This window comes from Corvus hawaiiensis, chromosome Z (genome assembly GCF_020740725.1).
Source record: "Corvus hawaiiensis isolate bCorHaw1 chromosome Z, bCorHaw1.pri.cur, whole genome shotgun sequence".
In the NCBI taxonomy this organism is placed as follows: Eukaryota; Metazoa; Chordata; class Aves; order Passeriformes; family Corvidae; genus Corvus; species Corvus hawaiiensis.
The window spans coordinates 59,756,213-59,780,249 of NC_063255.1; the positions used below are offsets into that span (position 1 = coordinate 59,756,213).

At 41.8% G+C, this 24,037-nt stretch overlaps 1 protein-coding gene across 1 annotated transcript in view; it reads left to right on the top strand.

Annotated features, from left to right (window-relative positions):
* SAXO1 (stabilizer of axonemal microtubules 1) overlaps positions 1–20,938 on the top strand; it is a 28,998-nt gene extending 8,060 nt beyond the window's left edge. The window contains 10 exon segments of the mRNA XM_048292409.1: positions 12,199–12,410; positions 14,942–15,167; positions 15,170–15,244; positions 20,040–20,354; positions 20,357–20,456; positions 20,458–20,621; positions 20,624–20,675; positions 20,677–20,819; positions 20,822–20,874; positions 20,876–20,938. Of these exon segments, the coding sequence (XP_048148366.1) occupies positions 12,199–12,410; positions 14,942–15,167; positions 15,170–15,244; positions 20,040–20,354; positions 20,357–20,456; positions 20,458–20,621; positions 20,624–20,675; positions 20,677–20,819; positions 20,822–20,874; positions 20,876–20,938 (1,403 nt within the window).
* The last annotated feature ends 3,099 nt before the right edge of the window (positions 20,939–24,037 follow it).

A 24,037-nucleotide genomic window follows, 5' to 3' on the forward strand; every position in this document is an offset into this window, starting at 1 on the left:
AAGAATGATTTCTTGGGAGTTGACCAGCTGTGCTGGCTTTCATTTTAGGCAGATTTTCTGCAGTAGGAGGAACAATCTTTGTGTTAATGCTGGTCAGGCAGGTAAGCTTTACTCACCATTTGTCTCTAAGGCCCCTCCCTGCTGCTTAGCAGGTTTAGATTTGGAAGCCTGTATTAGTCATCAGTTAATACTTCTTGGAACCATTGTTTTTCAGTTAGTGGGAAGTGCTAGTGATTAGAAAATCCTGACTTTATCAAGGACTTAACAGTTTAATGCTCTAGCAGTAATTTTTTAACTTATTGCATAAATAGGAGGGCTAAATTAGTATTTTTTTACATGTTATTTCAAAATAAAAATTTTGAAAATATTTACTGAATAGAAAAAGAAAAACTTACTGAATTGTAATGCAAGTACATTAAGAAGGGATGCTGAAGACACCTTGTCCTTCTGACAGTCCAAGTTATTGCATGTATAGTAAAGGGTCACTTAAAGGGGATTTATGAAAAGGATCCTTAATCCATGTGAGATCACTAACCTTTTTGTTTCTCTGTAAGTAATTACTCCACAAGTAATATCACATTGTTTTCCTGTGGGATAAAAGTCCAAGATAATGGGAACAATTGTATTTGCCATTGTTTAATGTCCTGAACTTTTCACCACAAGATGGCAGCAGGCTGATGTTAGTCACAAACATTACTACTGTTTATGGTTGGGTAAACGTGGAGATACTGTGCTAAGTACTTGGAACTGAATAGCTTATCAGAGCTGACAACAAGAAACCCCGCATGGCAAAGTGTTGCATGTCGAGCCTTTTTTTGGGTTTCTAACTCTGTCTGGCTGGTGGCCTGTGAGTGCTCTGCAAGTCCTGGCCCTTGTTCAGTGGTGTCCTTCCACTTGACAGTTTTCCAAAAACATTCGTTTTGGAAGAAAAGTCAAAGCAGGTAGAACTAACTATTGCTTAAATAAGTTTGAATTGTTCCATACTGCATTTCAGTTCTAGAAAATATTTCATTCTGTTCCTAGAATTAATTTTCCTGGCAATAAACTTCAGTTAAATGTGAATACATGTTTTCTGTGACAGAAACAGCAAAAGTGGGGAAAGGACTGGAGCTGATATTGGATGGTGCAGAAAGAAGTCTTGTTTTCAATGAAAAGCCTATGTAAATAATGATAACATATGTGGAATTCAGCAGCTCTTGCAGATGTTTTGTGGTATCTTTAACAGAAAATAAGCTAGGTTAACCAGAGAAACAAAGATGGGTTTTAGCCTCTAGCCATAAATTAATCTTTGCCATAGTATATGTTTAATATAGCCAGAATGTCAGAGTTAGATACAATTATGAATATTCTATTTTCAATGCATTCAAATATTGCAGAGTAACTTCACCATTGGCAAACCCATACTGTTAAAGAATGTAAGGAGAGGAAAAAGCGGGCTTTTTTCTTAGAGTAGGAGTAAACCAGCAACTCCAACCAGTGTGATCCATTCCACCATGGGTTGTTGAAACTTACTGTCAAACCTTTGTATTTCCCTGTGTGCTGAAGGCTGAGTTACATTAACAAGTTCAGCATGGGCTGACATGTAAGAAAAGGTAACCAGCCTAAGGTAACTTGCTCTTTCCCAGACCCACTTGTCCACTAACAAACTACAGATTGAGTACAAGATGCCGCAGTCTAAATGTTGTATGCTGTTGCCATTTATTACTACTTGCTGATTCCTAATCCACATCCAAAACAGTGATGTGCCTGCAGCTGTCTTTAATTACCTACTTACAGCAAAACATGGTAGCAGTTCCAAAATAACCCAAGAAAAGTAAAGGATCCAAGTGCTTTTAAACTGTGGCTCTCAAGTGAGTCTTCATCTGCGGAAAATTTTGTGTTTGTTGTTTAAATTAAATTCTACCATAATCCATATTTGACAGTGGGTCTGGACTGATCTGCTACAGACAATCTTAATTTCAGTATTTCTTGCTTCTAAAGCCAACATTTCACACCTTTGGTCCCGTATTATAAGGTCTATGTATTATGTGTAGTGCTTATTACGAATATTACATATGAAAACTTCAAGTTTCATTAAATAAGAACAGCCTTTCCAAGCATATTTATGAAAAAGTAATGACAATGTCATTATCAAAATAGTTCTTTGAATATGCAAGATGTCATTCATTTGTGACATCTGGTTAGCTTAAGATATGAACTTGCATTCCCAGTAAAGCCCCTGATGAGGCTTTCAGGCCTGTCTGATGACCAACTTTGTGTAAGCTGAAAAGCAGGAATGAAGAATGTCAGATTTCAAATGTTCATGTATATTTTTATTAAAAATATTTTCATGCATACTACTGAGCATTAAAAGGCTTCACACAGATGTACTTCCAGTAGGTTATATTTGATTTTTAAAGGGGGGTAAGTACCTCTGGCTAGGAAGGTATCGTGAATTCATGCACCTGCAAGTAAGTGCAGTACTATAAGGGTGCTTTAACAGGCCAAAGACACGCTGTATATTTTGCCAGATTTTTCTACAGTTAATGCCAGCTGCCTAGTTATATAATCAACTTGGTCACTCAAAGCAAAATCCAGGTTTCCCAAATGATTCTTGCTAGTATTTTGATGCCAATTTTCCCTTCTCACACACTTCGTCCTTCCTCCTTAAGTCCTGGATTGTCACTGTTGTCTGCAGGGACGGCGAGAAAAATGACACAGAATCCAAGTCTAAGATAAATGGGATTATTTAATTAATTACAAACTCATTTATATAGCCTTGTTCACAAGAGATTTCTAACATTATTGGGTTCTTCACCATCCACCTCCCAGAGTGATTGGCTGAATGCTATGACACCCATTTCAAAATATTTTTCCCAGTGTGGCAAACAAGACTGTGCATAACAAGTTTGCACTTGTGAGATAAAGTCTTGGTTTACAAAACCCTCTACACTGTTTTCAGCTAGCTTGTATGAGAAAGGAGGCTTTCACAAGTGGCTGTAAAAATGGGAAAATTTCTCTGCCAGGTCTTTTAGCATCTACACTGGATGGTTGTTTACCTCTGGGGGCTTTCCATAGTCCACTCCAATCTGTTCATATCCTTTTACTTTGTCTGTCCTCTCGTGTAAGGACAGACAGTGCCTTCAATGTCTTTCAGCATGGCTTCTCCCCAGCCTCCCTCTAAGCGTATTTGCTCCTTCTACTTTCAGGAGTTCCTCTTTCCTGCTTACAGCTCCCAGCATCTTTCTTACATCTCTTTATACATCTGAGAGTATCTGTTCTCACCTTGCAGCTTTTTTCCCTCCACACACCTGATTCCTGTAGAGACTTTTCTGATGGCAAACCTCTGGGAACTGTGTTTTCAAAGTGAATGAACAAGGTATAGTTTCTGAGATCCTAGTTGTCTGTCAAAAGGGCTGGAGGAGGTTCTAACTGGGCTCTCAAATTATTTTAGTGCTTACAGCCTGCTTCTTCAAAGCAGAAAAATCCTAGAGAAAAGCCCCTTCATATTTTCTAGTGTTTCCAGAAGTGTCTTTGAAAATATCCATGTGGTTTGTTAATCACGGTGTATATCAACACTTTGTATAAAGCACCGTGTCAGTGAGAGATAGTATTCTGCACTCTGGAGTCAGCCTAGGGATTTGATCAGAAATGCATGTATACTGCACTAAATCAGCAGTGACTGTGTAAGACTTTCTGAATATAAATTTCCAGAATAAATTGAATTTTTCTGCCTAGAAATGACTGCATGGAAAGCAATTGTACAGATTAGGGAAAATGAAAATTGAACAATTAGAATTCCCATCTATAGTGTAAGCCAGAAATTTGGGAAGTTTTACAGATGCACGTAGGAATAAGAAGGTATGCAAAACTGTATGACCATATTAACACAAAGGGCAGGGAGCGTGGCTTCACCTGTATAGGCACAGTACAGCTGACTCACCAGTTTTATATAAAAAACATTGGTAATTTCTGCTAAAAGCAGCTGTAATGGAAGAAGTGGATAGATTGGCTGCCAGGACAGAACCACACTGCTCAATGACAAAATCTAAGACTTCATTACCATGCAGGATAAATGTGGATACAGGGAACAGTTCAACAGGAAATATGAATTCTTCCTAATGTGTAACTTATTTCATTTGACGTTTTTTATTATCAAAAGGGGTTTTTATACCTTAACTTCTGTCCTTCTAAAGTAAAGTGACTGTACTGTACTCAAAAGTAAAGTCTTTTTAACAGTTACCCAAACTTTGCTCTCAATTCTCTAAGCTACATGATTCATAGAGCAGCTTATAATCTTTCCATGATGTTTATGTTGTCAGACTGCATAGCCATGTTGCAAACTGGACTTTTCCGTAGTGGTTTTCCATGACAGTAAATTTGGATGATTAAGCAATCATGAAGTTCCTTCTTTAGGCACTCATGAGCACTATACATCCACAGATACCTTTTTCTTTTGCTAACCTTTTGTCCAAAATTGCAGTGAAGACTGTATGCATGTAAATGTGTCAAAGCCTGCTCTCAACAGTTACTTATTAATTTGGAGGCGACTACTGAACCATCTATTCTAACATGTGGTGAATGTATGTGTTGGTGAAAAAAGTGAAGTCTGGCATCCAGACTTCAGCCTTCTGATATGACACAAAGAAAGAAGTTTCTGAGTTGCATGGGAATTACAGATAACCTTCCAAATGTTTCAGGTTAATATGCTTTTGTATTGTTATGATCACAAGGGCTTCAAACTTCTCTCAGGGAAGATCTTTCTTTTATTGTACATTTGCTATTTGTTTCAAACACATTCACCATCTAAAAGCAGAACATTTTACTTTTCATGTGCCCCTTCCTGATACTTTTTACCCTATTCAATATTTGTATGTGATTTACTTTGATACTTTGCACATGGATGATCTTCTTCCCTTCGCAGGCATCTAATCTGTCATCTATTCTTTTGTAACTCAGTCAGGTAGCTGGGCCTCTAATGGTATCTCCATGGCTTGGAAGAGAATATATTTACAAAAATAAAGACTCATCTTCAGTGATTTTCTTTGCAGCCTTACTGTGGGCAATCAATTCTTATTATTAGAGCCTGCCCCAATTCTTTACCATGTCTTTTTACATCCCTGTCTTGTTTTGCACAGCATCATCATGCCATCTACACAAGAGATTTCTATGCTGTTGTTTCAATCTGGCCATTCACAGAAATTAGAGGTGGTACAAGAAGTAGATTGTATGGTTAAGGAGATGTTGCGTTTCCCTGTGAGGGTTCCTTTTAACAAGGGAGAACTAAATTCTCCTGAATGACAGTTCAGCCATTTATGAGCTGCAGTTTTTTTCTCTAAAGCAGTAATGCTATGGCATCCATGACCTCTGTGGACAGTAATTATCAGTAGCAAGCCACATAGCAAATATTTCGAATTCTGCTCCTGAGCTGTGACTCCAGGGTGTACTCCTTGGTTTAAACAAGTATTTAATGTTAGCTGATAAATTATTCATTAATTTCATCTCAGCTTCTGTTTAGATAAATGAAGAACACCTGTATTCTTTTTACCCTCAAAGGGTCTGCTATTCTTCCATAATTCTTAGTAAGCCCCCCCATCCTTACGTACTTACTTGTTTTATTTTGTTAGTAGTATTGGCCAGGCTAACTTGATAGACCTCTGTCAAGAAAAGCATAATTTTGAAAATGAGAAGAAAGTGAAAATCAGAAGAATTAACAAAAAAAAATCCCAACCGTATATCTAAGCAGACAAGCATAGCAGATGTCAAAATTTAGGTATCATCAGTTTTTAGAAAAAAGGGGACAATTTGACAACTACAATATCAAAATGTTTATACAGGAATTTTAACTGTTTAGTGCTGACATTAATGTGCTGACTTGCTGCAGTCACAATACAGTGACTTCAGTCCTGAAGAATCATGTAGTTATTTTATAAATATTTATTGTGCCAGAAAGGAGTAGTAAAGTGTAGCAAACCTCTAAGTCTAGCATTGTTCCACTCCTTGTTGTTAAGAGTCTTGCTCTGTTTTTTACATTATTGTCCAGTAAGAAATAATTTCAGGAATGTCGGTGAGTGCAGAAATAAATCTTTTATACTGTCATATGTTAATGGTGAATTATCACTGATGATCCTCTGCTGCTTGTTGTCTAAAATACAGTGAGTATTGCTGTAAAATCTGAAGGCATACATCATAATTTAGGGCAAATTCAACAAAATTCACTCTGAAATTCACCGAAAGCAGAATTATGTACAAGAGGAAGGGGGGAATACTCGAGGTGTAAAACCAATTGTGCTGCCAGATCATGCTGAAAACCTAATCACTGGGCAAAGAGCATGGCAGCCTGGGGCTACTGCCATCTGCAGGCAGTCCTAGCCTTTTTTCCATCCTGGGCTGTTGAGAAGTTCCCCAGCATTCACAATGCCGGGAACGTCTGCAAGGGGAAAAATGTAGGTTCTGCCAGCTGTTCCCTGCCTGCTCCTGTGGGGTGTTCAGAGAGGTACGTGCGTGGCACACCCTTGTCCTGCTGATCTGCAGGACCCCTCCCCTTCCCATTGCCAAGTGCTAATGAGCAGGTGCAGGATGCTGCCTTGCAAACGTCCATCAGGACGCAGGAAAATGTGTCTGCAGAGTGACGAATGCCAGCGCCTTAATTGTACCTCCCCTGATGGGGGAGACTTTTTAGAGTCTTTGCCAGGGGTCCGAGGGACGGACGGGACTTCTGTATTTTCTCAGTCTTCAGGTTGTTTATTATATAAGTTCACATGCCGACAGCACAGCATGAAGCAGAGCAAAATACAAAAGGCAAATGCTGGAAAGCTCAAGGCTTTTTAAAGGTAAACTAACCAGTTGTCACTAAAAGTGTACATTATTTTTACTTTTCTGCCAATTATCTATTCATCCAGTCAGGAATTCTTTGTCCAGTCATTCCAAACTACTTCTACTGCAGAATATGGAGTAGTAGAAGAAGAAGACGGTCTGGAGAACAACAACAATCCTCCATTTTGATGTTTTTTGCTTTTATCTACTTTCTGTATTAATAAACCCAAAAACTTTTAAGTTTTTCACCCTGTGAGAATCTTACATAGTATTCTATCACCTAGTTCACACCAGTGTAGATTCTAATTCTTCCCAGAGGGTAGGCAATTTTCTCCATGGACGAAGGTCAAAAACAGTGTTGTCCAGGGGGGTAGAACCCTTCAAAACAAGCAGAGAAATATTCTCTGCATTCTGGGTTCCCACAGCAGAGGAGAGCCTGTCTGGTACTGCAGGAAGCTGCACAAGGACTCTGTTTCGGACCATTTGGGAAACCCAGTGTCACAACCAAGTCCCTCCAAACTGTATGCATGCAGCCAAGTTGTAATGGCATACTAATGGAGATATCAGTGAAGCGCCATTAATTTGCTCCTCATCAGCCATTTCTTGTTTGCAGAATGCTACTGCTGGCCCCTGACTGCACCACATGCAGGTCCGTGATAAACTAGGTAGCACAGCTATTTTCCTCACTTAGCTCTGAGTGCAGCTGTACCATAAAAACTGACATAAGGGCCTCGTCAACACACTCCAGAGCCAAGCCGAAGACTGGCCTGCTGTATCATGGACCTTAGGAAAGCAGGGGGACTAAAGTCATGTGTAACCAGCAGGTTTGGGGTGGAAAGAATAGGCAGATCATTTTCCCTTGGAGAAGGATGAGTAATTCCAAAGAATGCTGGAAGACCACAAGTGTGGCCAGAAAGTGTCAGTGCTGTGTTGAAAGGTTTTTGTAAAAAAATCCATTCCAAAAATATCGCCTGGACTAGCAAGAGTGAGCACATTAATTGTTTTTACATCTTCCTGTTTGTCTCTTCTTCAGTTACATGAAAGTGGGAATTTTATAAAATTCTTAAGGTCTTTTTTCCCCCTGAGATTTGCACTCTGCAGTGTTTTCTTCTAATATTTTAATTGTCAGGGATTATCTGTGTTCTGTCTTGTTCTCTGTAAGGATTTCCTTTTTCAAGTCCTAACTCAAAACTCCTTTAAGACAAAAATGAATCCACAGGACTCCTCTTAATTTATGATTTCACAGAAGGAACTTTGATGCCAGTGAGAAACTGGCTCCTCAAAAAGATGGTGAGTTTATTTGGGCCCCCAGGGCCCTTCTTCCCCTGTTGTGCTGCTTTGGAAAAAAGATTCAGTATATGGAGATGTACCCTTGAATCTAGACCACAGATCATCTGTACAAATGTAGGCAGTCACCTTCTGACCCTAAATTGCCTACTTTTGTACATTGAATTTAATAGGGACTGTGTTAAGTATAGAAGTCCTTTCAAATGAGTAATTCATATCTAACTAAACATCATACTGGAAGACATATATCCATTAGGAAATACTGACTTTGCCAGGAATGATATATGAGACATAAAACCAGAGGTCTCCTTCTCCTCTCACTGTAATTCCTGTGGGCTGGTTCCTGAAGTCCTTAATCAGTAACTCACATTCACTTCAGTGTTTGACTCAAACCAGAAAGGAACATAAACTGTTATGGCTCTGGGAAGAAACCTGAGGCTGGGATCCCAAGCCTCTTTTTGACAGGATGAGTATTGCCCACCCTGTTCTAGCCTGGTCCCAGAGTGGAAAGAAGGAAGTCACCAATGATAGACAATTCATGGTGGCATTTTAGTTTCAGTTAGTATGGAGATTACTCAAAAAATCAGTTTGTTCCCACTGTCCTCATTTTTGCAGATATAATTGAGTTGTCTTGCAGTACTCAGACTGAGCTGCTTTCAGAAAGAGACATCACAGAATCATAGAATGGCTTGGGTTGGAAAGCAACTTAAGGATCATTTAGTTCCAGTTCCAATGTCATGGGCAGGGATGCATTTCACTACATCAGATTGCTCAGAGCTCCATCCAACCTGGTCTTGAACATTCCTGCGGATGGGATATCCACACCTTCTTTGCGAAACTTGTGCCAATGGCTCACCACTCTCACAGTGAAGAATTTCTTCCTAATACCTAACCTAAATCTACCCTCTTTCAGTTTGAAGCCATTCCCCCTTGTCCTGTTACTACATGCCCTGTAAAAATGTACATACTCCTGTAAAAAGTCTCTCTCCATCTTTCTTCTGGGCTCCCTTCAGGTACTGGAAGGCCACAAGTAGGTCACTCCAAAGACTTCTCTTCTGGAGGCTGTACAATCCCATTTCTCTCAGCCTTTCCTCACAGGAGAGCTGCTCCATCCCTCTGATCATCTTATTGACCCTCCTGTGTACTCTCTCCAACAAGCCCATGTCCCCCTGTGCTGGGGACCCCAGAGCTGGATGCAGCACTGCAGGTGGGGTCTCACCAGAGCAGAGCAGAGGGCAGAATCACCTCCCTGCCCTGCTGCCCATGCTGCTTTGGATGCAGCCCAGGATACAATTGGCTTTCAGGTCCAGCCTCTCATCCACCAGCACTCCCAAGTCCTTCTTGGCAGGGCTGCTGTCAATCTGTTCATCCCCCAGCCTGGGCTGATGCCAGGGGTTGCCCTGATCCATATGCAGCACCTTGCACTTGCTCTTGGTAAAAATCATGAGGTTCCCACCTGCCCACTTCTTGAGCTTCTTCAGGTCCCTCTGGATGGCATCCTGTCCTTCAGGTGTGTCAGCCACATCACTCAGCTCGGTGTCACTTGCAAATTTGCTGAGAGTGAACTTGATCCCTTTGACTACGTCATCAGTGATGGTATTAAATAACACCATTCCCAGTACAGGGCCCTGAGGAACACTACCTGTCACTGTTGACCACTACCCTCTGGATGTCACCATCCAATCAATTACTTATGTACCTTCATGATGGTTATGAACCCTATCTTTGCTTACAATGGGAAGCACTTTGCTTCCCCAGTCTCCATCCAACTGTCCATCCACTTGAGAGGTGTGGGAAAAGAGGTTGCCATTGAAGAATGAGGCAAAAAAGAGGTCTCAGCTTTCTTCTATTCTTCTTTCATCTATTATTACCAGTTTACTAGAGTTGTTTATTGGGTGGGGCACTTCCTGAAGGTTGAGATGTCATCTAATCAGAGAAAAAGGAGCCATAGAAGCACAGTCAAGGTCCTGGCTTTTTTGGGAAGGTTTCTGGTAAACCAGAAGGAATGTTGTCTGGGGAAGTATTGAGGATATTGGAGGAATATTTTCCTTTTGTTCTGTGTTTTGTATGGTACTTTGTATACTGTAACATTAGTGCCTGGTTTCCAGGAAAGTCTGGGTGTTGTAGATCTTGATGACTGGAAAGGAAGTGTGGCTATTTTCCTCAAGGCAGTCACTGTGGATTGCTGTGCTGTTTATTTCTCTCAGCTATGTTATTCCTTAGTCTTGATGTTTAGAAGAAGTCCTCATACTTTCACTGGGCCCATTTCCCTGATGGAATTTATTTCTGAGGCATTTCCCTGCTCCTGGGATATTGATGTTCCAACTACTTGTCCACAGAAGGAACTCATGAAGAGTAGGAATCTGATCCTTTAAAATGGATCTGAGAGCTCCCCTTTCCTCAAAAGGTGGCTGTTGTGTGGTCTTGATGTTTAAGTCCTTTGTCATCATAGGCACAATCTTGATAGGATATTATCTTAAACTCTTGCCTTTGCTGAATCGAAGAAGAGACCTAAGAGGTGACAGTGGCTATTGAAGTCTTACCAGCTAACACCACCCATTTGTCCTCAGAGAATTGTTTAGGTTGGAAAAAACCTAGGATCATTAAGTCCAGCCATTAACTTAGCTAATCTACCAGCCAACTGTGTTCCTAAGTGCCATATCTACATGGCTTTTAAAGACTCCTCCAGGAGCGTGGATTCAGCCATGTCCCTGGGCAGCATGTTCCAATCTTTGACAACCCTTTCCACGAAGAGCTTTTTCTTAATATCCATTCTAAACCTCCACTGGTGCAATTTGAAGACATTTCTTGTCATCTTATCAAGGAGAAAAGACTGACCCCCACTGGCTACCGCCTCCCTTCAGGTAGAGAGTGATAGGGTAACCCCTGAGCCTGCTTTTCTCTGGGCTAAACAACCCCACCTCCCTCAGCCACTCCTCATAGCACTCATGCTGCAGACCTTTCACCAGCTCAGTTATCCTCCTCTGGACATGCTCCAGCACCTCAGTGTGTTTCCTGCAGTGAGTGAGGACCCCAAAACAATACAGTGTGGCCTCACAAGTAATGAGTACAGGGGGATGATCCCTGCCCTGGTCCTGCTGGCCACACTATTGCTGGTATAAGCTAGGATGCCACCGGCCTTCTTGTCCACCTGGGCACACGCTGGCTGATGTTCAGCTAGTGTCAGCCAGCATCCTCTGGTTCATTGCATCGAGCGCAGCCACTCCGCCCCCAGCCTGCAGCACTGCCTGGGGTTGTTGGGACATATCGGGTCCCTAGAGGGCAGTCATGCACCGCCTGTGCTGAGGCAGCCACTGTTCGGGACACTCGTGGGCTGAATTACGGCAAAACAATGCCAAATGATTAATTAAGAAGCTTTATTTATAGTAGGAACGATTTAAATCTTATGATAGGTTGAAAGGTCTGTGGTGGCAATGATTTAAACTTTTCTGGACAGCACATGACAATAGTGATCTTTGAACAGCCTGTAGCAGCAGTGATTCAAGATTTAAAGCAGAGGAAGGAAGGAAGAAGGCAAGATAGGAAAATACAAGTAGAGAAAACAGATCTGTGTCACCACCCATGGCTCCAGTAGTGCCTCTGTTTTCTTGGATGGCAGGTGCACAGATCATGGGTGCATACCGTCGCCCCCTCTCTGTTGAGCTATTTATAGACTAGTCCTTGTGTGTGTGTTTCGTTATTCTAGAATTTTTCAGAAGGGTGTTGGAGGGTCTCATTGATTCAAACTTGTTTTTAAAACTAAAGTTACCCAAGATAAGGAAGCTGATCCCAGAGAAGCATTATGCTGCCTCTGCAAGACCCTCTTTTCTAACCACATCTTATCTAATTGGCATGGCAACATTCCTTTTCCCTTCTGTGAAATGTTTGAGACATTAGCTGTTTCAGGTTTACATTAACTCTTTCAGGTTTTCAGTCCCTCATATGATTGAAGGGCAGAACCTGGCACTTGGCCTTGTTGAACCTCTTCTCATCAGCCTCAGCCCATTGATCCAGCCTGTCCAGACCCCTCTGCAGAGCCTTCTGACCCTCTTGGCAGATCAACACTCCTGCCCCGCTTGGTGTCATCTGCAAACTGCACTCAATCCCCTCGTTCAGGTCTGATAAAGATACTAAACGGGCTGACCCCAATGCTGAGCCCCGCTGACTGGCCCCCAGCCGGATCTAACTCCAGTCACCAACACTCTTGGGACCCAGCCATCCAAGCAGTTCTTTACCCAGGAAAGAGTGCACCTGTCCAAGTGAGGAGCATCCAGTTTCTCCAGGAGAAGGCTTTGGGAGATGGCATCAAAGGCTTTACTAAAGTCCAGGTAGACACATCCACAGCCTTTCCTTCAACCACTAACCAGGTTACCTTGTCCTAGAAAACAATCAGGTTGGTCAAGGACCTGGGACCTGCCTTTCACAAAGCCATGCTGACTGGGCTTTATCTCCTGGTTGTCTCCCACTTGCCTTATCATGACACTCCAGATGATCTGCTTCATGACCTCCCCTGACACCGAAGTCAGGCTAGCAGGCCCATAGTTCCCTGGATCCTCCTTCCAGCCTGTCTTGTAGATGGGGGTTATATTTGCTGACCTCCAGTCTTTTGGGATCTCCTTGGTTAGCAAGATGGCTGGTAAATGATGGAGAGTGGCTCAGTGAGGACTTCTTCCAGCTCTTGCAGTACCCATCCTGACATGGAACTCTATCAACTCTTTCCTCTACTTATACCTTTTATTGTTGATTTAAATAACAAATGTGGCTGATTAAGTCTAAAATGCTCAACCTACTCACATTTTGGATGTCTCTGTTTACATGAAAGTTTTTCAGAAAGAAACGAAAGGATCTGAGCATATCAAAAATCAGCCTGCAGTTCTACATATGCCTTCCATTTCCAGCACGAGCCAAAGCAGCCAGACATCTTTGTGTCTGCCTAGAACTAAATTGTGGACTCACTGGTGTCTTCTTAAGGCAGGCAAGGAGGGGCAGTTGTCATGCAGGGTCTGTCAAGGAATCCTTAGGAATTTCCTATTCAATCAACAAAACTATTCTTGCTCAGACAAGGCTAGTGATTTCCGCAGTAACTCTTAACCCTGGATTTTGTACAACTTCTGAAAAAAACCCAGACTAGTAAGAAAGCACAGAAAATACTTATATTTGTTTCTTCAGAGTTTGAACACTGCGAAATACATAAACCTTGCCTACCATTTTAAGAATCAAAAACACAGAGCAGGAACTCTTAGCCACTGAAAGGATTGAAAGTCTTGCTGTCCTCTGGGCAGCACTGGTAAGAAAACACACCCAGCATGTTAAGTACCAAGGCCTAACGAAAAAAATGCCCTCAACCTGTCAGAGGGCTGCTAAAAACTCTGGATCTGTGTGGCTAAACACAGAGAGAATTAATTGATGGATTCTACGAGAATAAATGCAGGGACTGTGAGACCGGCAAACACTGATTTGTCACCAACCTTCTCTAGTAACATTTTGCTAAGTAACATTTTGCTGAATATTGTGACTTCAAGACCCCTGGATAAAATCTGGGAGTTTGCAGGCAGGTTGCACCATTTTTAATGATGTCCTAGATACAGGTTGCCACTGATTTATCAGCAGATCAATCTCTCCTCTGTAATCTCTGCTGCATGTTCTGTCGTATTGCAATTGTCAGAACAGTAAATGTTCTCCCACTGCCAGAAAACACTTTATCATGCTCGTAAAGTATTGCCTACCTGTGGTATGTTACTTGGTTCTGGTATGTATTGACTGTTTCAAACATGGAAAGTGTTTCCAAGCAGTGACTGGCTTGGAAAACACCCTTTCTGTTACTGGCTTCTCCCTGCTGCTAGGATGCTGAGTGTCTGTTGTGTTCCAGCTCATCTTTTCTTGATGCCTCTTAAAAAATACATTGGTTTTAAGTTGCTGAGAAAAGTATGCTAAGGAGGTGGAACACGTGTGACATCTACATAAGCACCGCTTGATGTTCTTGCTTTTTTTTTTACTTCTGCATTTCTGTTTTTACCACTATACCTAATACTTTGCAATGTGAATTCTCTTTTCTTCTGCTCTACACAGACTTTTGAGAACCTCGTATATTTTGCTAAAATATGTAGCTAATACAGTGTGTTCAGAGGCTCAGGCTCTTGCCCACTCAGCATCACTCCAGAAGCAAAGAGCAATATTAATACTAGAATTACTCCTGCAGTGACTGTTTCTCCTGGCTGGCTGCCAATGGCCTAAACAGATCTGCACACCAGTGGAGAAGTACTTCTGACGTAAGAGACTGAATTTGCTCATGCCAGGCAGCAAACTCTCTGCCCCATACCAAAGCATTTGGGCAGTGAAATAGGTTCAGGCTGTTGAATGTTGGATAGTATAGTTGTTTTCTTCTCCATCTTCTTGTGGTTCTGCAATGTTGTCCTAGAGTTAAGTAATACTACCCCAGTATCTTAAGTAGCTCTTTTAAAGCAGTAGCTGAGAAAAAGCTGACTGTCTGACCATGCTGATGTTTCTTTGGCCAACAGGCGTTTTGCTGTAAAACTGTTCTAATGTTATCTCCCCAGCCTGGGCTGAGCTGGTGTCCAGCGTGTTGTCTGGGAAGGCTGTTGTTGCCTCTCTCATATGTGTCCCACACTGCTGTAATTATTGCCCTTTAAAAGGAGTTATGTCTTCTGGTGTAACTCCACTGTAGAACAGAGATAGCTTTATGTAAAGCCATTACCCTTGCTGGGTGGAAAGATGGGGAAATCTGGCCTGACTGGGGTTATCAAGAGCTGCCTCTGTCCCTTTTGCAGAGCCCATGTTTTCAAATGCAAAAGGTTTGTGTGTTTCACTAACTGCTTGTATCATATCCCGACTTTCTTAGCTTGTGGAGATAAGGGGAAGTATAATTTCTTTGTGTGTCCAGAAAAAGGAACATATTTTTTTTCTGGAAGAAAAAAGTAATAAAATTATTATTCACAGGAGAGATTATATAGCTCATGAAGTGTTGCCACAGAAACCTAAACCATCTGAAAAGCATATAAAGAAATGTGAGAATATGGATTTGACCTCCACTTGCAGACATGATCATAACTCCTACACTATGTCTCAATTATCCCATGCCTCTCCTGAAGGATGAAGAGACATATTCCCAGCACCAAGATGGATATAAAAACCACTTACAAAGGTAAACTGCCCTTGAAGCTTTGTTCAGGACTTCACAGGTAACTTCATTTTTTAAGAAGACAGATCAAAACAGCGTGCATTTTCTATTCCTTCTGCATATGTATGCTAACAAACTGTGCAGGAACCATACAGACACAAATAGGTAGTTGGTAATACAGCCCTGCATTAATGGTAGCATTGGGATTTCCCTGAATTCACCTCCTTTCCCTATCTAACAGGAATCCTAGGTAGAAGCAGGGCCATGGGAATTCCTGTATGTTGATCCAACAGCAGATGTACTGAACATATTCCTAGTATACTGCATAGCTGCAGTGGATGAGACACATCTAAAATAGAATTTGCTAGGTCTGAGCTGTTCATGAACGATGAGACTCAAAGAAGTGAGAGCTTCGGTGGATCGATGCTGCGTTTGTCCCTACAGGGTCCCTCGCTCAGGCGGCTCTGCCGGCACCCATGCGTGCTCACGATCTCACCTTCGCAGGTGCTTGTGAACACAGTCTGTGCATGAACCGGAGACAAAGAGGTGAGAGGGGCTCTCTGCCTGCAGTTCTGAGGTGTTTAATGGCAACACCCCCAAGGGAACAGAGGCAAGAACACCAAACCGAAAGCCCTCGCCCGTTTTGTCCCAAAAACTCCCCCAAGGGCAGGCAGAGCATCCAAAACCAATGGTTTGAGGGCTAGGGGGCAGAGGCAAGGTTGAATGGCATAACAGTGTAAAAAGGGATGGGAGGGGAGAGAGGGCCAGTGACCAGCAGAATCTAGACAAAGGGAGAACTTTCTAGCACAGTGTTGTAAGGAGAGACCACTTTTAGGGCAACTTGGGGGGTGTAAAGTGGACTTAGCCACCACAACAGAGATTCTTTCTCTGTTTGCTGCAGAGTTATTTCATGAATATACAAGAGATGTGTACAGGAAATACGGACACACAATGCACTCCAGTTCTCCTGCTGGTGAAACAGGTGAACTGTGCATCTGTGTCCTTGTTCCTCAGCTGCAGTAACTTGGTGGCTTGTCTTTGTGGGAGCTTTGTTCTTTGTCAGCAGCACAAATTCTCTTCTATGAGCACCAGGAGGAAACTTTCCCTTGCACGGTTAAGACAACCCTGTCAGTTTTGGTAGTAAGTCATAAGTAGAAAGTCAGGGGATTTTACCTCCCCTTTGCTCACCTTTCAGCTAGCTAACGTGGATAGGCAGATAGTTTTTGTGTATTTCTGTATTTTATTTCATTATGCTGTGCAAATGTAACAGTTTATGACTGCTGCTTATTATTACAGATTTGTCCCAATGTACACAGACAATTTTTTTCTTGGAAGTCAAAATGATAAAAGAAGTTGGGAAATAAAAGGCATGTGAATGCATCATTAAAATTACCTGGCTGAAATGACTGAAAGTTATACTTTATTCTAACTGCTGCATGTTTGCAGCTGCATGTTTGCAACAGCATAAACTGCAGTTTTAACATCAAACACACAGGAAATTCTGTCCATTTAGAATGACTTGAGTTGTGAAGACTATGAACCAGAGGTGCAAAATGTCTATATCTACACAATTTTGAACACTTTTTTTGCATAGGAAATGTCACCAGATGGTATTCATTGGAATAGCTTCAGTAAAACCAATAAAAAAAGGCTGCTATGTGGAAGTGGAGGATCTGTCCTTCTGTGTGTAGATATCCTTAACTTCTCTGTATCTGGAACATATGTGTATTTTTGTCTTTCGTCAGTGTTTAGGTCAGCACCTTAAGTGTAACTCCAGAACTCTAATAAAAGGTGTCACAGCCACATTTGTTTATAATTTACAGTATTTTTCCAAACACTGCAAATGGAAATCATTGTCCAAGCCACCTCAAAGATCGAGTTGCTGAATGAATACCGAATGAATTCTCTTAAAGGCCCAGGTTCAACAAAAATTACAACTTTTAATTGTGCTATTCTCTAAGCATTGCTACTTTCACTGATCCCTACTGTCGTGGTTTCACCCCAGTCAGCAGCCAAGCCCCACGCAGCCACTTGCTCACTCCCCCACCAGCAGGATCAGGGAGAGAATCAGAAGGGTAAAAGCTGGAAAATCCATGGGTTGAGATAAAGACAGTTTAACAGGGAAAGCAAAAGCCATGCACACAAGCTAGGCAAAATAAGGAATTAATTCACTTCTTCCCATGGGCAGGCAGGTGTTCAGCCATCTCCAGGACAGCAGGATCCCATCACAGGAAAGGGTGACTTGGGAAGACAAACACTCTCACTCCAAATGCCTGTCCACATCCTCCTTCCCCCTTACTTTATGTACTGATCATGATGCCATGTGGTCTGGAATGTTCCTTTGGTCAGTTTGGGTCACCTGTCCTGGCTGCATCACCCCCCAGCCTGCCAAGCACCCCCAGCTTCCTCACCAGACTGGAGCACAAAGAGCAGAAAAGGCCTTGGCTCTGTGTAAGTCCTCCCAGCAATAACAAAAATATATCTGTATTATCAGCTCTGTGCTCAGGAAAAATCCAGTACACAGCCCTACACCAGCCACTGTGAAGAAGGTTAACTCCACCTCAACCAAAACCAGCACACCTACTCAAGTGTGAAATTTTGGAACATTGTATTGAATTAATTATCATAACTGGAATACTGGAACAGCATATAAAATAGTGCTGCATTGGTATTAAGTTACCTTTCCTACTGTATTGTTGTATTCTTTCCCACTGAACACACCATATCCCAAATGACACTGTAGGGTTAAATTGATGCTACTGCTTGTCACAGTTCATGTCAGATGACTTTGCAACTTAAAGTTTCAAAATTCTCATCTCCTCCAGGCTACACATGTAGTTGTTTCTGTCTATCTCCAGACACGTGACCTACTTTCAATTCAGTTTTGCTTGGTTATAGGGAGATGTGCCTAACCCTCCAACAACATATGGTTCATATCCTGCATTCCCTCCTAATGTTTTCAAGATTGTGCTACATGGGAAACTATTAATATCTATGGTTAAGAATTAGAGTTACAATAAAACTGTAACATATTTTGAAGGAATAGTAGCACTGCTGGCTTACACTAAGTAAAATAAATTCATAATGCCTATGAGGTCTCCAAACGTGTACAGCTTATAAATTTTAAAAATTGAAGACAGATGGACTTGCTTATCATATTTTGAATATTTTACAAGAGCTATGGTTACATCCAAAATGCATAGACTGTTCTCCAGCAAAGATGATGGGAGAACCTGAAAAGTTTTTTGGTAACTTTTGGTTGGTGGCTGAAATGTGATATCTCTGAACAAACCTTTTCTTAGAGGTGGTCTGAATCTCATTAGCTTCTCACTTTTGAACACTTTATTAATGCATTTCCTGTAAAAACACATCTGTATATGTTCATGGTTCACCCTCTTGTACTGTTTTTCAAGGAGAATGATGTACCCTAGGCATGGGCACAAGGTCAGCATCTCACCAGTGCAGTGGTGCCTGGACATCTTCTGCTTGCCAAGGGAAAGAGGAGTGCCAAACTCTGATTGGATTAAAGAGTTCAAATATCCTAATACAAATATCCTAATTGCATCATTTACTCTATAGTACTTTGACAGAGTCAGCTGGAAGCTGATTTGCCTCATGACTCTTAGTGTGGTTTGAAAGGAGGGAAAATTAAAAAAAGAAAACAAAAATCACCCCTTGGATTAGCTCCAAGACTGTTTAATTTCAACTTCCTACCAGTAACCATAATGGTGTCTAGGGAAAGTTGCACAAAATTACTAGTAAGGGGAAAAAAACTGTGGTCTTCTGGCTGCAGCGCTGGTCAGAGGGTTAGGCAGATTTGCAGTGAATTCCTAGTATGACAGCACAAATCTTCAGATTACAGGGCCTCATTTATTTCCCTGATATCCTGTCAAGAAAGGAACATATGAATGTCCCTAAAATACCATCTAAAATGTTTTCTTAGTCATAGATTTGGATAGCAAGATTTCTGGAATACCAACCATTTCTGCAATATAATTCAATGCTTCACATTAGTGCAGACTTGTTCTGCAAATCCCAGCACAGTTTTTCTAGTAAGGAAGAATTGGGATAGAGTTGCAAGTTCTTTCTCAGTTTTTGCTTGTTCTGACAGCAGGATTACCATGGAGAGCAAAGCCAAGGGCCAAGGAGATGCCACACAGCACAGCTTGCTAACACCAAGATGACCTGCAAGCCTCTGAAAGTGGCAAACCCTAGGCAGCATCACAGCTGTGCGGCTGAGGAATCAGGTCAGTCACCAGGCCAAGTGAGAAGGTAGAAAGAGGAAGGGCAGCACTGCAGCTTAGCCTTTAGAGTGGAATAGTGGACATCTGGTTCTCCTTGTCCTAGAGATGCTGTGTAAGACGCCTGAACAGCCTTCTGCACACATAGGCACACTCTGTGCTTGGAGCCAGCCACAGCCCAGCAGCAGGAAAGTGTTTGAAGTAGGTCAAAGTCACTGCCTTGATGCTACACTTCCATGATTCCTAGCTGACTGAGCACCCGCTCAGTTACCTGCAGAAAATGTCTCTGCAAGACTGAGAATATTATTTAATCTTTCCTCATGGTGTTTCACCATCTCTGCAGGTATGAGTGGGTACAGGCCTGTTTGATTCAATTTTCTGTGTAGATGCAGGGCATTTCCAGGGCTTAACACACTAGTCTATAATATATTCTACAGCTGCTCTTCGAATAAGATTTGTCAAACATTACATCATAAACAACTATTTTTCAAAGTAGAAAATGTAATAATATGATATATGGCTAAACTCATCAAAGAATTTCAGTTGAGAATTTCAATATGATTCCTCTTTCATTTCAGATGACTGTGTGTTACAGAATGAACCAAAGACAGAGCAGATCAGACCAAACATTAGGTTTCACCTATCAAAAGAAAAATTTTACCACAGAACCTTTGTCCAGAATGACTCTTTCTACAGGGGACTGGTTACCACTCAAAGCTGAAAACCTCTGAATCTGGTCCAGAAAAGCAAGGCTCCCTTTGAGTACATAACCAATTACAAAGTGAATTACGTGCCACCTCCTCTGGTGGAACGTTATGTCCATAAAATTCAGAAATACAAGGTCAATGATGTCTCATTTGATGGCCTCACTACACACAAATTTTCTTACCGGGGTGGGCTGGTCAGCCAACCAAGCTTGCAACACCATACCAGACAAAGCTGGTCCCTGTCTTCCTTTTCTCTACTACAACTGAATTTCAGGAAAAATACAAAGCAGCCTCCTGTATTCACCAGAAAACGTGATATATATCTTCCTCCTCTGGAGAAAATGGACCTTCACACCACTACCTGGACACACTGGAAGCACCCAAATGGCAAGCCAGCCAAGATGTCTCAATCTTTGGCCCCTCTTAATAAAATCACTGAGCCATTTAATAGCTATAAGACTATAAGCCTTGGCTATGCAATAGACTAAAACCTATCACTCATGCTGCAGACTTTCCCAGCAAAACCAATAGATTTCTTGACTACGTTTCCAACCCATCATGTGCCTCATTCACTCACAGTTATGAAAACATATAAACCTGTCTGGTCAGGCCCAAAGCATCACACTCTCCTGGATGCTAAAACAACCTACACTGCAGCTACACACCAAAGGGCATTTTTAGATGCCAGGCCCCTTACAAAGACCCACCCCAGTTACACCTTCGAGAAAACTGATACTGACAGCTTGATTTTGTTTGTATCCTTCTTTTAAACCAGTTGCTGGTTTCATATTTGGAGAACTCTTAAAATAAAGTAAATTCCCTGGCACTGACTTTTTCTGGTTAATTTGAACAAATGAAAAACATAAAATCCAGGGAAAAGACATACTGATCTTTGTTTCTCTGTATTTTTTTAGTTTTTCCCACCTAACTCTTGCTTACTAATTGAGAGTTTCCTTCTCCTGAGACAGTAACAGAGAGATCTCTTAGTAATAAATGTTGTTATTAGTGTAAAGGGGGTTCAGCCATGTCCATGTCTGTAAAAACAGAGGTAGAACAGGTGAATTACATGATGTGAAGTAATGTTTAAAAGTCATTGCTGGATAACAAAGTCTGAGATCCAGCCTTTTCCAGTATTCCTATCAAAGACACATACAAAAACTACAATTACTGGATAAATATTATTGAATATTTCACCTTTGTAAATTGTGTCACTGCGCTGCCCAGAACTAGGCTATCAGATGGGAGGTTTTTGTGCCAAAGGTACCACCCTAGGCTGACACCTTGCAAGAGAAGTTTTTCAGTAAATGGTCTTCAGGGTTCTGGATAGGTACCAGCAACATCAAAGAGTTGAAATTGTCACATGTTGCTACAGTTCAGCCAGCAGCTAGAGTTGTATCATCTTTTGAATAAGGCCAGTGTTAAGCTTCTGACCAGAACTGTTCATTTCTTTGTCCGAAGTGCTTTCTGTAGGCTTATGAGCATTCTGTCAGCACTATGAACCTTTCTGACTTCTTAAGCACGTTCTACTTTCCTAAATCCTCCTCTCCATTACTGCTGGCAGGTCTGGCTGTTTCCTGAGTATTTAGCTCAAGTGCTAGCTAAAGATGTTGCAGGCTTGATGATTCTTGCGCGTCCCTTCCAACTCAGGGTATTGTATTTATATTTAATTCTATTATTCTGTGAAAGGCTTGTGTCTGACCATCAAAGCAGCATTTAAAGAGGAAGACAATTTTTTGTATAAATGTATTTTAAAGCTTTGGAAAAGCTTTGAAACCTGTTGGGATAGAAATTTTTCCTAAGTGCTTACAAGTTAAAGCCAAACACATTCCATCTGAAAACATGAATGCTTAACCCTGAGGGTGGGAAGCCACTGGAACAATACCCTAGGGGCACAGTGGTTCTGCTTCACTTGAAGTCCTTGAATCTGTCCTAGAGGCCTTTTCTAAACACATTGTCCTAGTTCAATGAAAAATTATGTTCCTTGCAGCAGGAACAACTAGGCAAATCTCTACAGATCACACTGTACAAAAGGGCCAAATTGTGCAGTCATTGATGACTTCACACAGACTTCAGAAATTCAACAATCTGTAAAATATTCCCTCACCTGTGGTGAGGTATTGACCTAGAGTATATTTAGAATTTTGTTTTCGGCTCCTCCTATTTTATCAGCCAGCCTTCTTGAATCTTCATTTCTTAAATATGGAATTTCTACAGGAAAATACTTTTTCTTCCCCATCTCTTTTTATCCAGTTGTTTTCCTGGTTTTATTTATCAACCTGTAATTCTGCCAATTCTGAAATAGAATTTATTTGAAAAAACCAGCTGAGGCTTGTGACTGCAGAAAAGATTGTTCTTTTATGCATAAGAGCTCTCTTATGCTTAAAAAAAGAGTGTTCTTTCAACTCTTTGATATGAGACTGGCAGGGAATGTAGAGCAAGGAGAGTCTAGTGTGTAAATTTAGCTTTATCACAGGTTTGTGTGGATCTGTTTTGCTGGGTAGAAGTTAGTCTTATCAAGCTCAATAGCAATGTAATATGCCAGGTAGCACTAGTAATTGCTGGGTTTTGAACATTGCCAACAGGAATCTTGATTTTCTATGCAGTGGACCCGCTCACATCAGCATCAAGCAGACATGACTGGTTTAAATCCAACACTCTCAGAGCATGAGACACAGGCTTGTTTTTTTTTTTCTTTTCTGTCTCTATGTGTTAAAAAGTTATTAAAACCAATATATGATAGCACCAAAGTGAGTTCCCTTTTGTGACTGAAGGTGTGGTTCCACAGGAATTAAGGCTGATGAAAGCTTGGGCTGCTGTAGTTTGACATTTTCTCCTCCTACAGCTGCATGTTTTCCCATTGTCCCTCTTTTTGGTAATAACATTAATGCTGTCTGACTGAAATCTTGACCCTGCTTGCCAAGAAGACCAGTGGTGTCCTGGGGTGCATCAGGAAGAGCGCTGCCAGCAGGACAAGGGAGGTGATGCTGCCCCTGTACTCAGCCCTGGTGAGGCACATCTGCAGTGCTGTGTCCAGTTCTGGGCTCCTCAGGACCAGAGAGACACAGACCTGCTGGAGCAGGCCCAGTGGAGAGTGACAAAGATGATGAAGGGGCTGGAGCATCTCTCTTAGGAGAAAAGGCTGTGGGAGCTGGGCCTGTTCAGCTTTGAGCAGAGATGGCTGAGAGGGGACCTCATGAGTGTCTGTGATTGTCTGAAGGGAGGGTGTCAGTGGATGGATCCAGGCTCTGCTCGGTGGTGCCGAGCAATAGCACGAAAGGTCACGGGCACAAACTGATGCACAGGAAGTTCCACCTGAACATGAGGAGGAAATTCTTTACTGTGCAGCTGACCAAGCACTGGAACAGAGAGGTTGTAGAGCCTCCCTCACTGGGAGAACTTCAAGAACTGCCTGGACACAATCCTGTGCCATGTGCTCTGGGATGAGCCTGCTTGAGCAGGGAGGTTGGACCAGATGACCCCCTGTGCTTCCTTCCAACCTGACCCATTCTGTGATTCTGTGATTCTGTGACCTTGCATTCATGATGCAGCACAAGACAACACCTCTCACTCAGTGAACAAATGGGTGGAAAGAAGGAAATAGCTGTAATCAACATCCAACTTCTTAAGAATGGATAATGGCATCAATACCTAAAAGTTGGCTGAAGTACAAAGGCTACTATCAAAAAGTGTTTCAAAAACCAAAATGAAAGGATGAAACAAAGAGACTTTATCCTTTGCAGAGTTGAGAAAGGCATCCAGGGTAGTTGTACTGTGAAGCATGCAAAAAAGAACAAGGAGGATTTTGCTAAGCAATAATGGATGAAGAAGTCACTGTCAAAGCCTGTAACTACACTGGTACTGACCACTGT